Source organism: Arachis hypogaea, chromosome 12, assembly GCF_003086295.3.
Source record: "Arachis hypogaea cultivar Tifrunner chromosome 12, arahy.Tifrunner.gnm2.J5K5, whole genome shotgun sequence".
Classification (NCBI taxonomy): domain Eukaryota; kingdom Viridiplantae; phylum Streptophyta; class Magnoliopsida; order Fabales; family Fabaceae; genus Arachis; species Arachis hypogaea.
The window spans coordinates 28,426,134-28,442,332 of NC_092047.1; the positions used below are offsets into that span (position 1 = coordinate 28,426,134).

At 38.9% G+C, this 16,199-nt stretch overlaps 1 protein-coding gene across 1 annotated transcript; it reads left to right on the top strand.

The window, feature by feature from the left end:
- The first annotated feature begins 10,409 nt into the window (after positions 1–10,409).
- LOC140176681 (uncharacterized) lies at positions 10,410–13,121 on the top strand. The gene is made up of 2 exons (XM_072208219.1): positions 10,410–12,306; positions 12,397–13,121. The coding sequence occupies exons 1-2, from the start codon at positions 10,410–10,412 to the stop codon at positions 13,119–13,121; spliced, it is 2,622 nt and encodes an 873-aa protein (XP_072064320.1).
- Positions 13,122–16,199: the final 3,078 nt, after the last annotated feature.

Sequence of the window (16,199 nt, forward strand, 5' to 3'; positions counted from 1 at the left end):
AAGGAAACTAAGAGGAAGAGAATTCAATTCTCCTACTCCGAAACTCAGAAACTCCAAAAAAACTCAAAACCAAAAGCTCTCCAAAAACTACTCAGCAAAACTAAAAAGAAAAGCTCCCTAAAAACTTAAATCCTAAGCTATTTATACACTTTCTTCAAATGGTCTTCAAGCCTTGAATTGGGCCTTTGCTCTTGATGGAATTGGGTTGATAAAGGCCTTGGTTGATTGCTCTTGGAGTTGGAGAAAGATCCATTGTGAACCGGGTTGTAAATCATAAAAGCTTGAGTAAAAGTTTCAGGCAAACTTTTACTCAAACTTTTTATACCAGCTACCCTCCTTTTGCTGATACCAACGTTTGGGCTAAAGTTTGAGGTCAAACTTTTGGCCAAACGTTGATCCCCTCGTGTATATGTGTGGCGCCAACGTTTGCCAAAAAGCTTGAGGCAAATGTTGGCGCAAGCTTTTCTCCTCCAGGGTGTTGGTTTTGTGATGCCAACGTTTGCCAAAAAGTTTGAGGCAAACGTTGGCTCAAGCTTTTTTCTCCAGGGTGTTTTTAACTCTTCCAAAAGTTTGAGCTAAAGTTTGAGGCAAACTTTGGCTCAAGCTTTTTTTCCTCTGGGGTGTTTTCAATTCTTCCAAAAAGTTTGAGCTAAAGTTTGAGGCAAACTTTGGCTCAAGCTTTTTGTTCTCTCTTGCTCCTAGCCATTCCTTCTTTCTTCAACCTTCTTCAAAACTCTTTTCACCTATCATCAATCAATCAAAACAATCAAAGCTATGCCCCAAATTATGAGATTGTGTTTCTTTCATAATATATGACAATTATAGCACAAAATCTCATGAAAGTGCATTAATTCATCCATGGTTGATTGAATCAAAGAAAACATGGAAATCTACCCAATTGGCTTGCTTATGGCTTAAGAAAGTGCATAAAATCAATTGAAAACAAAAGAAAAAGACTAGTGAAAATAGGCTAAGATGACTTGTCATCACAACACCAAACTTAAAGCTTGCTTGTCCCCAAGCAAGAAAAGAATTAATGAGAAGAAAGAATGAAATGGAAGAGGATGTTCATGCTAGCAGAGTATTATTGGTAGTTCATGAGGTTTTATATGGATATGTAAACACTCACTTCTTATTGACTTTTAGGCCTAGAAAGTCTCCTTCAAGCATCAAGCAACACACTGCTATGACCTCTCATTATTCCTTTGTCCTTGACTATTATTTTTTTTCTATAAGCTTTAGTTCAGTGTCATGTGTAACAAGTTCATTTATTTCTTTATACTTGACACATTATTCACTATAGACACTTGGCTCACATTCCTTCTTAAAACATTGATGCCCAGCACCTCTTTGGGTTACTAAATGCCTTGTAGTTAGGTTGCTCTTGATAGTGGACTTTCAGCTGATGATCCCGGGTTAGTTAACCCAAGTCACCGAGTGTTGATGCACTCCAAAGAACTTAATAATCCAAGCAGATCCTAGTACAAAGACACCACAGGCATATATTCTAAGGTTCAAGCTATTGGTGTCTAGCTTTGTTTCTTTTTATTTTCTTTTGTTCTGTTGCCACTCTTTGGCTATTTCTTTTCTCTCTTTTTTTTTGTTTTTTTTTTAACCAAGGACTTTTATTTGATTGAGATTCATAGACAGTAGGCCAATTTCTACTTAGAAGGAGACATCCTAGTTCTCTTATTCACTAAAAGTGAGCTATTATACAATCACACATACATACCACCACTTACTTTTATTGTACTTCTATCTAACAGAGAACTATCTTACTTCACATTCAAACATTTCTTTTATTGAATTAAAGATGCAGGGGACAAAGCATGCATTTAGTTAAGTGAAAGTAAACACACAAGCATACACTTAGACTAGCTTATTTATTGCAAAAAAAATGATTCTACTTGTACTAGGTGAACACTTTAGCAAGACATAAATCAAAGCATTTCTCAACAGCAAGAGTTAAGTATAGATACAACCTATTGGTTTGCAGTTCTTTTGTCCTTCCTTCTGTTGTGCCCCTTTTGAGTTATGATGCATAATGTCTTCAAATGGTGGTTAGTTCCCTACACAATTCTCAAAAGTTGCTTGCTTCTCAAGCCCTTAGGTGACTGGTTAGTATGCATGAATTGAGTGTGGCTTTTGGATTTAATTTGGTGTGGGAACACCAAACTTAATTCCTTGCCACTGTCTCTAATGCAACAGGTTGTCCACTTATGAATTCTTTTGGCCTTGCTAAAGGTTATGGAACCAAAACTAAAAAGCAATTAAATGGTTGAATAATTTGTTTGATTGCTTGGAGCTAGCATTATGCATGAGGTGAGAGTATGCTTTTAAATGAGATTTTGGTGGAACACCAAACTTAGAATCCTTCATTCTCCCTTAAATTGTTTTGGTGTGCAACACCAAACTTAGCTCCTTGCAATACATACTTAATTATTCAACATTTTTATTGAAAAAGCTATGAAAAGAAAACTACCTCAGGTTGGGTTGCCTCCCAACAAGCGCTCTTTTAATGTCACTAGCTTGACATCTTGTTCTTTGATCATGGAGGTTGAAAATCGTAGTGCCTCAGCTTTTCTCCTCTTACTGTGAACTTTCTTCCGGTCTCCTCTTTGATGATCTCTAGGTGTTCAAGTAAAAGGATCCGGTTCACAGTATAGCATTCAGATGATTGTGGGGACACCTTCATTGGTTGGGTGTTTAACACTACTTTATCCCTTGGTGAAAAGCCTTCAGTGGGGATTTTCTTGTTTTTCCACCCTTTTGGCCTCTTCTTCTTCTCTTCTTTCTTAGGAGATGATTCATGCCTTGGTGGTTCTTTATCTGGAATGTTGAGGTTCTCATCTGGGGGTTTTGGATCTAGTTCCTCCTTGATTTCTTTGGTCTGTTGCACCATCTCTACTTCTTTCAAGCTTGGATGTAGAAGTCTTGGAGTTATCTCATTGAATGCCTCCTTTAAGCTTTGATCCTTGGCCTTATCCTTCATACAATCTTCTTCTTGAGTGGGCTCATGTGGGGTTTTAAAAACATGGAATGCTAGGTGCTCATCATGCACTCTCAGCAACAATTCCCCTTTTTCAACATCTATCAATGCTCTGCCCGTAGCAAGAAAAGGCCTCCCTAGGATGATGGGAGTGTTAGGGTCCTCCTCCATATCCAGAATGACAAAATCAGCTGGGAGAAGAGATTTTCCCACTTTTACCAACACATTCTCTACAACTCCAAGTGCTTGCTGAATGGATTTATCAGCCATTTGAAGAAGTATTCGTGTGGATTTCAGCTCGACAATTTGGAGTTTCCTCATTAGAGACAAAGGCATCAAATTTATGCTTGCACCAAGATCACAGAATGACTTCTCAATTGTTATGTTTCCTATGGTGCAAGGTATATAAAAACTCCCAGGGTCATCTTTCTTCTCTGGCAACTCTCTTTGGAGAATAGCACTACATTCCATTGTCATCTCAACAATTTATCCTTCTTTTAGGGACTTTTTCCTTGTCAGCACTTCCTTCATAAATTTGGCATACAATGGCATCTGTTCAAGTGCTTCTAAGAAAGGAATATTGATGCTGAGTGTCTTGAATATGTTCAGGAACTTTGAGTATTGCTTATCCTCATTCTCTTATTTGAACCTCTAAGAGTATGGAAGTTTGGGGATATATAGCTTCACCCCTTCCTTCTTCTCTTGTAGCTGTGGCTTAAGGATGTTCTTATCATTCTTTGAACTTTTTGCATTCTTGGTCTTTCTATCCTTTTCTCTTCTCTCTTCTGTCTCTTCTTGTGGAACTTCTCTGTTGTCTTCTTCCTGATTGATGACTTCTTTCCCTCCAGTCTTCTCACTTCCCACTGTGATTGCCTTGCACTCCTCCCACTTTGTAGCTTTTCCTTTGTCCCTTGGGTGGTCTTGAGTGGCACTAGGGGATGCATTTGATTGCTTCTCACCCATCTCTACAATTTGTTTAGCCATTTGCTCCATATGCCTCTCAAGACTTCTGATTGAAGCTTCTTGATCTTGTCTTGCCATCTCTTGATTTTTCATGAGTTTCTCCATCATTATCTCTAGACTAGAGATTCTTTGGGAGTCTGGATTTGGTTGTGGTTGTGTAAAATGAGATGGTTGTTGCTGGAAGTTGTTTGAACTATTTGTGGGATTATTTTGTGGGTGGAATGTGGATGTGGAAGGTGGATGATGGTTATTTTGGGGTTTTCTATATGGATTGTGGGTTATGTTTTGCTGGTTGTTGTTCTGGTTGTTTCTTGAGTTGTTTTGGTTTGAATTTCTTTGCCATGGTTGTTGGTTTTGAGTGTGGTTATCTCCCCATCTGAGATTTGGATGGTTCTTCCAGGATGGATTGTAGGTGTCACCATAAACCTCATTTTGGCCTGAGCCTTGGTTGTGCACATATTGAGGTTGTTCCTGCTGTTGATTTTCTTGGTTTTCTTCATTTTGTCCCCATGTGGTTGATGATTGGCTTGTATTCACTGCTGCAACTTGCAAACTATCAATCTTTTTAGTCATCTGCTCAAATTGTTCTTGAATCTGCTGCTGCATTATCTTGTTTTGAGCTAGGATGGTGTCCACCCCTTCCATTTCTAACACTCCTTTCCTTAGTGATGGCTGGCGTTGTCTTTGATGAGCAAAGAAGTATTGATTGTTTGCCACCATATCAATGAGGTTCTGAGCTTCTTCAGCTGTCTTCATGAGTTGCATCGAGCCTCCTGCGGAATAGTCAAGTGCCTCTTGAACTTTCATTGTCAGTCCTTCATAGAAATTTTGGAGTTTATCCCATTCATTAAACATCTCAGGAGGGAACTTCCTGATTAGAGCCTTGTATCTCTCCCATGCCTCATAGAGAGGTTCAGCATCCATCTGTGTGAATGTTTGTACTTCGGTCTTCAATCTAATAATCCTCTGAGGCGGGTAAAATTTAGCAAGGAATTTGCTCACTAGATCTTCCCAATTGTTGATGCTATCTCTTGGAAATGACTCCAACCATTGAGTGGCTTTGTCTTTGAGGAAAAATGGAAATAGCAGCAATTTGTAACTGTCAAGATGCACACCATTGGTCTTCACTGTGTTACATATCCTCAAGAAGGTGGATAGGTGCTGGTTTGGATCTTCCAAGGGGCCTCCTCCATAGGAACAGTTGTTCTGCACCAAGGTGATGAGTTGGAGCTTCAATTCAAAGTTATTTGCATCGACATTTGGGGTAAGGATGCTACTCCCACAATGCCTTGGATTAGCAAGTGTATATGAAGCCAAGACTCTCCTCTGGGGCTGACCATTGTCGTTGGCCACTCCCACTTGTGGATTTGTTGGATTTTCCTCCATTTCCTGGTTTTCTTCTCAACCTCCAAAATGTTTCAGGATCAAAAGGTGTGGATTCATTGATTTTTCCTCCTGATATAAACACAGAACCAGGAACCAAAACTAAGCACTCTATTGCTAGAGTGAAGTTAGTGTTAACTTAAGCAAAAATTCAAACAGTTAGTATGCTTAGTAAAAAGAAAAAGAAAAACTGCTTAATCTAGACCACCACCTTACTTAATCATTGTCAATCTAATCAATACCCAGCAACGGCGCCAAAAACTTGATGTGTATTTTTGGAAAACGAATTCCTAACACACAAAGCTCACCGGCAAGTGCACCGGGTCGCATCAAGTAATAAAACTCACAGGAGTGAGGTCGATCCCACAGGGATTGAAGGATTGAGCAATTTTAGTTTAGTGGTTGATTTAGTCAAGCGAATCAAGAGTTGATTTGAGTGGTTTGTATTCGACAGAAGCTAAATTGCATGAAAATTAAAAGGGAGAGGGACAATTGCAGTAAATTAAAGAGCAGAGAAAGTAAATGTGCTGAATCTTAAAGAGCAAGAAATTAAATGGCAGAAACTTAGAACGCAAGAAATGTAAATTACAGAATCTTAAAGTGCAAGAAATGTAAATGGCTTAAATTGTAAAGGGAATTGGGAAGTGGATTTGCAGAATTTAAACAAGGAAAAGTAAATTTGCATTAATCAGACAAGTAGAAGGTGACTTGAATTGAACCGGATCTAAAATGGAAATGTAAATGAACTTGAAAAGCTTTAAACAGAGAATTTAAAATGCAAACTCCAGATCTCAGGACCCAAGAGACTAGATAACCGAGTCTAGATCTCAATGCCTTCCTAGATCCAAATGTAGAATTCAATTGCAAGAAATAGAGAAAAGTAAATAGCAGAATGAGTAGAAGAAGAGACAATGAACAGAAATGTAAATTCAATTATGCAGTAAAGAAAACAGAGAGATCTCAGGATGAGATTGAAACAGAATTCCTTCAATTCTCCAACCCAAGATCCAAGACAAATGTAATTGCAATTGAAAACAAGAAAACTAAGAGGAAGAGAATTCAATTCTCCTACTCCGAAACTCAGAAACTCCAAAAAAACTCAAAACCAAAAGCTCTCCAAAAACTACTCAGCAAAACTAAAAAGAAAAGCTCCCTAAAAACTTAAATCCTAAGCTATTTATACACTTTCTTCAAATGGTCTTCAAGCCTTGAATTGGGCCTTTGCTCTTGATAGAATTGGGTTGATAAATGCCTTAGTTGATTGCTCTTGGAGTTGGAGAAAGATCCATTGTGAACCGGGTTGTAAATCATAAAAGCTTGAGTAAAAGTTTGAGGCAAACTTTTACTCAAACTTTTTATACCAGCTACCCTCCTTTTGCTGATACCAACGTTTGGGCTAAAGTTTGAGGTCAAACTTTTGGCCAAACGTTGATCCCCTCGTGTATATGTGTGGCGCCAACGTTTGCCAAAAAGCTTGAGGCAAACGTTGGCGCAAGCTTTTCTCCTCCAGGGTGTGCAAGTGTGGCGCCAACGTTTGCCAAAAAGCTTGAGGCAAACGTTGGCGCAAGCTTTTCTCCTCCAAGGTGTTGGTTTTGTGATGCCAACGTTTGCCAAAAAGTTTGAGGCAAACGTTGGCTCAAGCTTTTTTCTCCAGGGTGTTTTTAACTCTTCCAAAAGTTTGAGCTAAAGTTTGAGGCAAACTTTGGCTCAAGCTTTTTTTCCTCTGGGGTGTTTTCAATTCTTCCAAAAAGTTTGAGCTAAAGTTTGAGGTAAACTTTGGCTCAAGCTTTTTGTTCTCTCTTGCTCCTAGCCATTCCTTCTTTCTTCAACCTTCTTCAAAACTCTTTTCACCTATCATCAATCAATCAAAACAATCAAAGCTATGCCCCAAATCATGAGATTGTGTTTCTTACATAATATATGACAATTATAGCACAAAATCTCATGAAAGTGCATTAATTCATCCATGGTTGATTGAATCAAAGGAAACATGGAAATCTACCCAATTGGCTTACTTATGGCTTAAGAAAGTGCATAAAATCAATTGAAAACAAAAGAAAAAGACTAGTGAAAATAGGCTAAGATGACTTGTCATCACCTATGTTAATTTAATATTACAAAAAAAATTTTCTTTATCTAACTTGTGCTCTAAGGCACATGTTAAGATAATAAATTAATTTTTTTTAAATGTAAAAGAATTAAATTTTCAATATATTTGTTTTTTATTTGTTAAATAGAAACATTTAAAACATTCTATTAAATATTAATACATGTTAGTTAAACCCAAGAAAAAGTTTACAGTGATTAAGATATAGTCAAGTGGGAGCAGTGGTGATTCCCCTTCGTGGTCTCACTGGAGTTGTGGAATTACCAACACTATTAGTCCAGCTATGGGAATCGAAGCATTCAAGTATGTTACTTGCTGTCTTAACGGGACTGTTCCCTCGACTATGTAACCTTAAAATTCATGACTAAGCTTTTTTTTTAATGACTAAGCTTGATACTAAAGTTTTTAATTTTATGATTATCTGTTTTTTTTTTCGATTGGCAACTGTATCCTTCAGCTCAGCAAGTCAAGAATTAATTCATCGCTGATCGAAATTCCATTTAAGGCCAATGAGTTGCTTCATATACAAGGCAGATTCAAATTCCAACACTTGTTTAAGTAAATTAATAAACTAACCATTAGACTATTTTAAATGTTTTTTGACACAACCATCCCAAGTTTGTTACTATCCTTTTTTCATTATATGGGCTCTTCAAACATTTCTTTTCTGGAAAGAAGCTTCTATAAAGATTTTGGGCCTATCTCCCACTGCATGGCTGTGATTTATTTGTTTATATCTATGTCTTCAGTATAGTGGTTTTTAAGTGCAGTTATTTTTGTTTTCTTGTCTGCTTGGAGATACTGGCAAAATCTTCAAAAACTGATTCTAGGTCAGTATATATATATCACCAGCACTATTTCATGCTCCAGGAAAGCTGAATTTTATTTAAGATAAATCAAATCGATTCAATACCACAATATATATTAACTCAAAGTGGTATAGAGTCTTTTTTTTATGTCTATTTGGGTTCCGATAGAATCAGATTAGGCGGAACACCATGTTATTACCAATGGCATATTAACTTGCATTTCTGAGTAGTAATGCACTGTGTTTAAGCTTTCTATTTTTGTTTCACATCATTTCACATTTTGACTTGTAGGACATGAAAGATATATATTCGGTGAAGTTTGGGGGAAAAATGTTTCCTTATTGTTTACCATCTTTATGTATGTAAAAATGGAGAAGCCTATGATCATCTTTTATATAAATTTATGTGGACTGAGAATGCAGCTTAGCTTTCAAATTTCTCATCTTGGCTTATGCTTATTGGCAGACTAACTCGGACTATGAGCAAGTTAGCACATCCAAATGCTCCCCTTGGATATGGACTATGTTTCTTGAACCTTGCATTTGATGGATTTACAAATGCAACTCAGGATTCCTTAAAAGCAAGGTAATATAAGCAAACCTTATCCCTCAATCTATCTGATTGCTTGTAAACTGCAAAAACTTCCTTGACACCTTTTTTCCCTTCATAATTCACTGACTCTATCAGTTATTTTTTCCATTCTTCCTTGGCTGGCACTACCATTACTACCACTCGCAAATTCATTAACATTGTGGTATCTTCTTTGTTGAGTGGGAAGAAGCTACAAAGACTGCAGAAGATTTAGCCACTTGAGGAGTAACCTTCAGAAAATTTGAATTCACACGGTGGTGTATCTCATATCAGGATTCTCTGTATGACTCTTATTACATGCCTCGGAGATTAACTTAAATAATTTTTAATCGGCTGTATTTTCTTTATTGATATTAACTCAATTTTTGTTACTTAAACCAATGATTATTACAGTTGGGATAATGCGTTATGCTGTTATGTACATATTCAACTTTAAATACACTAAAATCTTTTATGGAAATACAAACTCAAAAAAAATATTTACTTGTGTTATTACTTATTTGTGGTATTAAATTAAATATGTAAAAGATCATTTCTTTAATTCTTTTACAACAGTTAAACTAAAACACAGTCCCCTAAGATAATTGTCTCATAAAGTTCTATGATAACATATGATTGTTGATATGGTCATAATAAATGAGATATAACTCGGTGAAATCCATTACAAACTCGCCCACTTATGAGTTATAACTCGGCGCGGTCCGTTATGAGCCCACCCATTCATGAGCTATAACTCAGTATAATCCGTTATAAGCTCGTCCATTCATGAGTCATAACTCGGTCAAATAAGTGCTTCTACCATAACCGATGATATAACAGTATATGAGAAAGAGACGTTATTCGCCTTTTCATAAACGACCTTAATACCAAAAGCGTAACAGAAAAATAGCCTACAATATAAAGCAAGGTAAAGTGTTCTTTTAAGATCATTCGAACAAGATAATATACTGACTTAAGCTTCGGAGTGCCTTTGCAGGTACACTCCCCCTCCTCTTCATAGCTCGTACTTTCACACCACAACACAAAGAAAAAGCTCGAACTCAAGAGTTGGACGTTCAGCCTCTGAGGACATAACTCGGTTATCACCTCTATTTCGTAAGCAAGATCAATTGGCGCCCACCGTGGGGCCGAAAATATAGAATTTTCTCTTTTGGTCCCATTGTTTTCGCTCGTACTCATGGCTGACGTACCACCTCCTTTACTATCCGAACTCATGCGGATGGTAGCCGAGCTACAACAAGCTAATCAACGAATAACTGACGAAAACCAAATAATGGCTGCTCAAATTGCTGAACTGAACCATGTTCGGATAGAACATAACGACACTCATCACCAGTAGCCAGAGGATAATGAGCATCATTCCCAGCCCTCTCATGTCTCGGAGACTATCCGAGCTGATGTAATTCATCCTGAGGATGAAAAAGAAGAGTTCAATGAACTTGTAGGACCCTTCATGGAAGAAGTGATGAACTTTGAATTGCCAAAGAGATTCACCCTGCCACTAACCCTCACACCTTATGATGGGCTCGGAGACCCGAAGAAATTCCTCAAAAAGTTCTGATCAATAATGATCGTCAACGGTGCATCCGACACTGTTTTATGCCGTTGTTTTCCAAATTATTTAGACGGTCCTGCACTTGATTGGTTGTGTGCTTTGCTTGCAGGTTCTGTTTCACGATTTCAGCAACTGGCCAAGCTGTTTGAAGAACACTTCGCCGGATCCGCAATATATCTGCATGACTCTGACTATCTGAACACTATCAAGCAGGGGAAGAACGAAAGTCTGAAGGACTATATGACTCGCTTCACCAAAGTCGCCATCAGTTTACCCGACCTCCATTTGCACGCAATCAAAAGCGGCCTCCGACCTGGAAAGTTCCAAGAAACTATTGCGGTAGCCAAGCCCAAAACCCTGGCCGAGTTCCGGGAAAAAGCCAAGGGACAAATCGATATCGAGGAGCTCAGACAAGCTCGGAAGTATGATAAAACAAGCTACAGAGACGACAATAAAACTCCAAATAGTAAGAAAGGTTTTAAACTAACCCCTCGTTTTGACTCTTATACGCAGTTTAACACTAAGCGAGAGGATATCATCAAAGAGATTCTAAATTCAAAACTCATGAAGCCACCAAGAAAGGCCGGCACCTACCAAGACACTAAGAACATAGACAAATCCAAATATTGTGCCTTCCACCAGAAGCACGGCCACACCACTAATGACTGTGTAATAGCAAAGGACCTCTTAGAACGCTTAGCTCGGCAAGGCCATCTCAATAAGTACATCGGAAGTCACATCCAAAAACGTTCCACACCTTCCAGGAATGAAGATTCATCAGAACAACAGTACCGAGGAAAAGAGAAGGTAGCGGCGAACAATTATGAAAAGCCACGAGGAGTCATTAATTATATTTCAGGAGGATACGCAAGTGGAGGCTCCTCAAACTCGGCGAGAAAAAGGTCATTCCGAGCAATATGCTCGTTAGAAGGACCACAAAACGAAATAGAAAATCCAACACAACTACCGCAGCTCACATTTACACAAGCAGACTACAACTCTAGTATACAGAACTTGGATGACCCCGTAGTTATAACTCTTCAGTTGGGAGATCTACTGGTAAAAAAAGTACTGCTGGATCCTGGAAGTAGTGCCGACGTTCTATTCTACTCAACATTTCAAAAAATGAAGCTCAGTAACAACATTCTCCAATCAACAGGGGGAGATCTGGTCGGTTTCTCAGGTAAACGGGTCCCAATAATAGGGTCAGTGTGGTTACAAACCACACTGGGTGAGCATCCTCTTTCAAAAACTTGTGATATTCAATATTTAGTAGTAGATTGCTTCAGTCCATATAATATTATCCTTGGCCGCCCTTTCTTAAACAAGTTCGGCGCCATTGTTTCTACAGTTCACCTGTGTGTTAAGTTCCCTTTGCAGGACGATCATGTCGTCACAATCCATGGAGATCATAAGGAAGCTCGGCACTGTTACAACATCGGCATGAAGTTCCAAAATTATTCAAAACAGCAAGTTAACAATGTCGATCTCACACACAATAGCTCAGCATTAGCCGACCTAGATCCAAGAACCGACTTTCGGGAAAGGCCAACTCCGTCCGATGACTTACAGAAGGTCTATTTCAACAATGACGCTAACAAGTTCACTTTTGTAGGTAACTCAATAAGCAAAGAGGAACTAAACGCCGTCACCACCTTCCTACAAAAGCAAGCTGACCTATTTGCATGGAAACCTTCAGATATGCCTGGCATAGACCCACAAATCATCAGCCATAAACTAGCTATAAACTCATCTGCGAGACCTGTGCAGCAAAAGAAAAGAAAACTCGGCGAGGAAAAACGAAAAGCGTCGTTGGAAGAAACACAAAAAGTGATAAGTGCCGAATTCATCAAAGAGATCAGATTTACCACCTGGCTCACCAATGTGGTTATGGTAAGGAAACAAAATGGTAAGTGGCGCATGTGCGTCGATTTTACTAATTTAAACAAAGCATGCCCAAATGATTCGTATCCTTTACCATCCATAGACTCTTTGGTAGATAACGCTTCCGGTTACGCTACCTTAAGTTTCATGGATGCCTATTCAGGGTACAACCAAATACTTATGCATCCCTCTTATCAATGTAAAACAACTTTTATTACTGACTTCGGAAACTACTGTTATAAGGTTATGCCTTTTGGACTAAAGAATGCAGGAGCAACTTACCAACATCTTATGGATAAAGTTTTCGCCAAACAAATCAGCAGAAACATCGAAGTTTATGTTGATGATATGGTCGCCAAAACAAAAGTCGGCAGTAACCATATTGACGACTTAACAGAAATATTCGCCCAGATACGCCATTACAACATGCGCCTGAACCCGAAAAAAAGCGCTTTTGGAGTACAAGGTGGTAAGTTTTTGGGATTTTTATTAACAAACAGGGGCATCGAGGCAAACCCGGACAAATGCCGAGCAGTTTTGGATATGACAAGTCCTAAGACTATAAAAGAAGTACAACGCCTCACAGGAAGGCTTGCTGCATTATCAAGATTTGTACCTTTTTTAGCTTCAAAGTCTAATCCTTTTTTCCAAACAATTAAAAAGAAAAACAAATTTCAGTGGACCGACGATTGCGAAAGAGCTTTTAACACACTAAAAACAACTCTCTCGCAACCGCCGATTCTACAGAAGCCCCTCCAAGGGGAAGATTTATTTCTGTACCTATCAGTTACTGATTGGGCAATAAGCTCGGCTCTTGTCACAGAAAGAAGCAAAATTTAGCAACCAGTCTACTTCGTCAGCAAAACACTCCACCATGCCGAGCTTAATTATCTGAGAATAGAGAAGCTGGCCTTAGCATTAGTCGTCTCAGCACGAAGACTCTGATCGTATTTTCAAAGTCATGTCATCAATGTCAGAACAGATCACCCACTACGACAAGTGCTACACAAGCCCGACATTGCAGGGAGACTTATAAAATAGTCAATCGAACTATCTGAGTTCGACATCAGATATCAGTCCAGAGGGGCAATAAAATCGCAATTTTTAGCCGACTTTATTGCAGAGCTTACAATACCATCAGAAGATAACCACACAAAACAATGGACCTTGTACATAGATGGCTCATCCAACAAAGAAGGATGCGGCGCTGGAATACGACTCGAAGCCGACGATGGTTCCATCCTCGAGCATTCCTTACACCTATCTTTTAAAGCCAGCAATAATCAATCTGAGTATGAAGCCCTGGTCGTAGGACTTCGGCTTTGTTTAGATCTTCAAATCCACACAATCAAGGTATATTGTGACTCCTTGTTGGTTGTTCAATAGGTAAACGACCTGTTTCAAGTAAGAGACCCTCTTCTATCTAAATATTTACTATTAGTCAAAGATTTAATTTCACAATTTAAAAAGTTTGAAATACAACACATACCAAGAGAACAAAACCAAAGAGCCGATATTTTATCCAAGCTCGGCAGTACTCAGTCCGAGATATCTACATTACATCAATTTACTCTAAAATCTCCCAGTGTTGGCCTGACAAAAGTGCTAAGTGTTACTCAGAAAAGTGATTGGCAGACATATTTCATAAATTATTTACAAACATCCAACATTCTAGACAACATTGGGAATGTCAAAAGGTTCCGAAGTCAAGCCACCTTTTTCACATTACTGAACGGAGCCTTATACAGACGAGGATACACTTGCCCTTTACTCAAATGCCTTAGCAGATCCGAAGCCGAAATAGCACTATCGGAGGCACATGAGGGGATCTGCGGAACACACACAGGAGCTCGGAGCCTAGCCTCAAAAATCCTCCGTGCCGGCTTCTTCTGGCCATCACTAAAACAAGACAGTCAAAACAAGGTTAGGACCTGTATAAATTGCCAGAAGCACACCCCAACCATCCACATTCCAGCAGAGGATATGCATCATAGCGATGTCACATGGCCTTTCAACCAATGGGGATTAGACATTCTCGGCCCGTTCCCTACGGCGTCGGGCCAGGTAAAATTTCTTATAGTTGGAATTGACTACTTCTCAAAATGGGTCGAGGCCCAACCTTTAGCTAAAATAACATCACAACAAGTAATATCTTTTGTTTGGAAGAACATTATTTGCCGTTTCGGCATTCCTCGTCATATCATAACTGACAATGGTCGCCAGTTTGCCGATCAGAAATTTTAATCTTTTTTATAGAACCTCAAAATCAAACAACATTTCGCCTCTGTTGAACATCCTCAGACGAATGGACTAGCAGAGGCAGCAAATAAAGTGATCTTGCACGCACTCAAGAAGAAGCTGGGCGACGCAAAAGGGCTATGGGCCGACCTTATACCTGAAGTCCTATGGGAATATAATACAACACCCCAATCATCAACAAAAGAGACGCCGTTCCGACTTGTCTATGGATCTGAAGCAATGATACCACTAGAAATCTCCCAAAGCTCAATTAGGACACAGCTCGGCGAACATGATCAAGCTCGGCGACCCGAGTTAGACATCATTGAAGAGATCCGAGATATAGCCACACTCAGACAACGTGCCGCACAGCAAACATTATCTCGACGCTACAATAAATCGGTCAGAAGCCGAACATTCGAAAAAGGAGACTTGGTCGTTCGAAAGAAAGAGCTCGCGCGACGTCCACCATCGCATGGCAAGCTCGCCGCAAATTGGGAAGGGCCGTATCGAGTCACACAAGTCCTCGGCAATGGAGCATATAAACTAGAAACTCTAAATGGTACAATCCTACCCAACACTTGGAATGTATCTTCCTTAAAGAAATTCTATAGTTAAAACTCAGGGACAGGCTTGTACTCTTTTTCCTACTACCAAGATTTTATCCCTAAAGGGTTTTGCTTGGAGAGGTTTTAATGAGGCTAGCCTACCTGAACCTTTGTATCCAAAGGATTGCCAATATTACTATGTGAATAAAGTCTATTTCACTCTTTCTTATATAACAACTTTCTCACTATATCATTCCTATGATTGCTTTTACAATAAATATCATAAGATACAGATTTATCTATGATTTCAAAAAGACGAGTATCCTCGCCTAATTTCAATCCGAACATTATCGGCAAACTCTAACAGGGATATTCTTAACGGAACATTCCCATCAATTACGCAAAGGCCTAACATTTAAAATCCAAATTGGCCACAAATAAACAACAAGTCAAACAAACTCTATTAGCAGGCTACAAAATAGCAGATAATTATTTAGCAAATATCAATAAGTCTTCGCCAAATCAAAACATCAAAACAGAGACAAACATAAACAGCACTAAAACAATTACAATAATATCTTAAACATTCTCTGCCTCATCCTCGGCAACGCCATCGTCCTCAACCATTTTACCATCTCGGACAATCTTCCCAGGGTCCATCTCAGACAGATCAGCATCAGGCACAAGGAACTTCGCCTGTAAAGACGCCCTCTCGAAATCCTCAACAAACGAATCTAAAATCTCATCACCCTTTTTCTTCTCCATTTCTTTAAGCTTCGCAGTTACCTCAATCAACCGAGCTTCCATGCTCGCCAAGTTAGCCTATTTCTTTTTCAAATCCTCAAAATCTTTAGCATAGTTCTCTTTGGTCTCCTTCAATTGTTTTTCAGTTTCAGCCAACTTATTCTGGAGTTCAGCAACAGCACCTTTAGACTTACTCAACTCTTCTTTCAACAGCAAAACCTCATTCTTCTCCACCAACACCTTTTTATGCTTCAGCTCTTGACTACGACCTAAACTAGCTAACCTCAAACCAATCACCTACAAACCACAACAAAAAATAATAAAATATACAAGTAACTCCCAGCAAACAAAACAACCATAACAAAACATTACCTGCATATACTGACCA

What these genes read in the sequence shown, in the direction of transcription:
- LOC140176681 (XM_072208219.1), top strand. Translation starts at nt 10,410, where the DNA reads ATGATCGTCAACGGTGCATCCGACACTGTTTTATGCCGTTGTTTTCCA. An exon ending in TATGGTAAGGAAACAAAATG is followed by an intron (nt 12,307 to 12,396) that starts GTAAGTGGCGCA and finishes ACTCTTTGGTAG; the next exon opens with ATAACGCTTCCGGTTACGCT.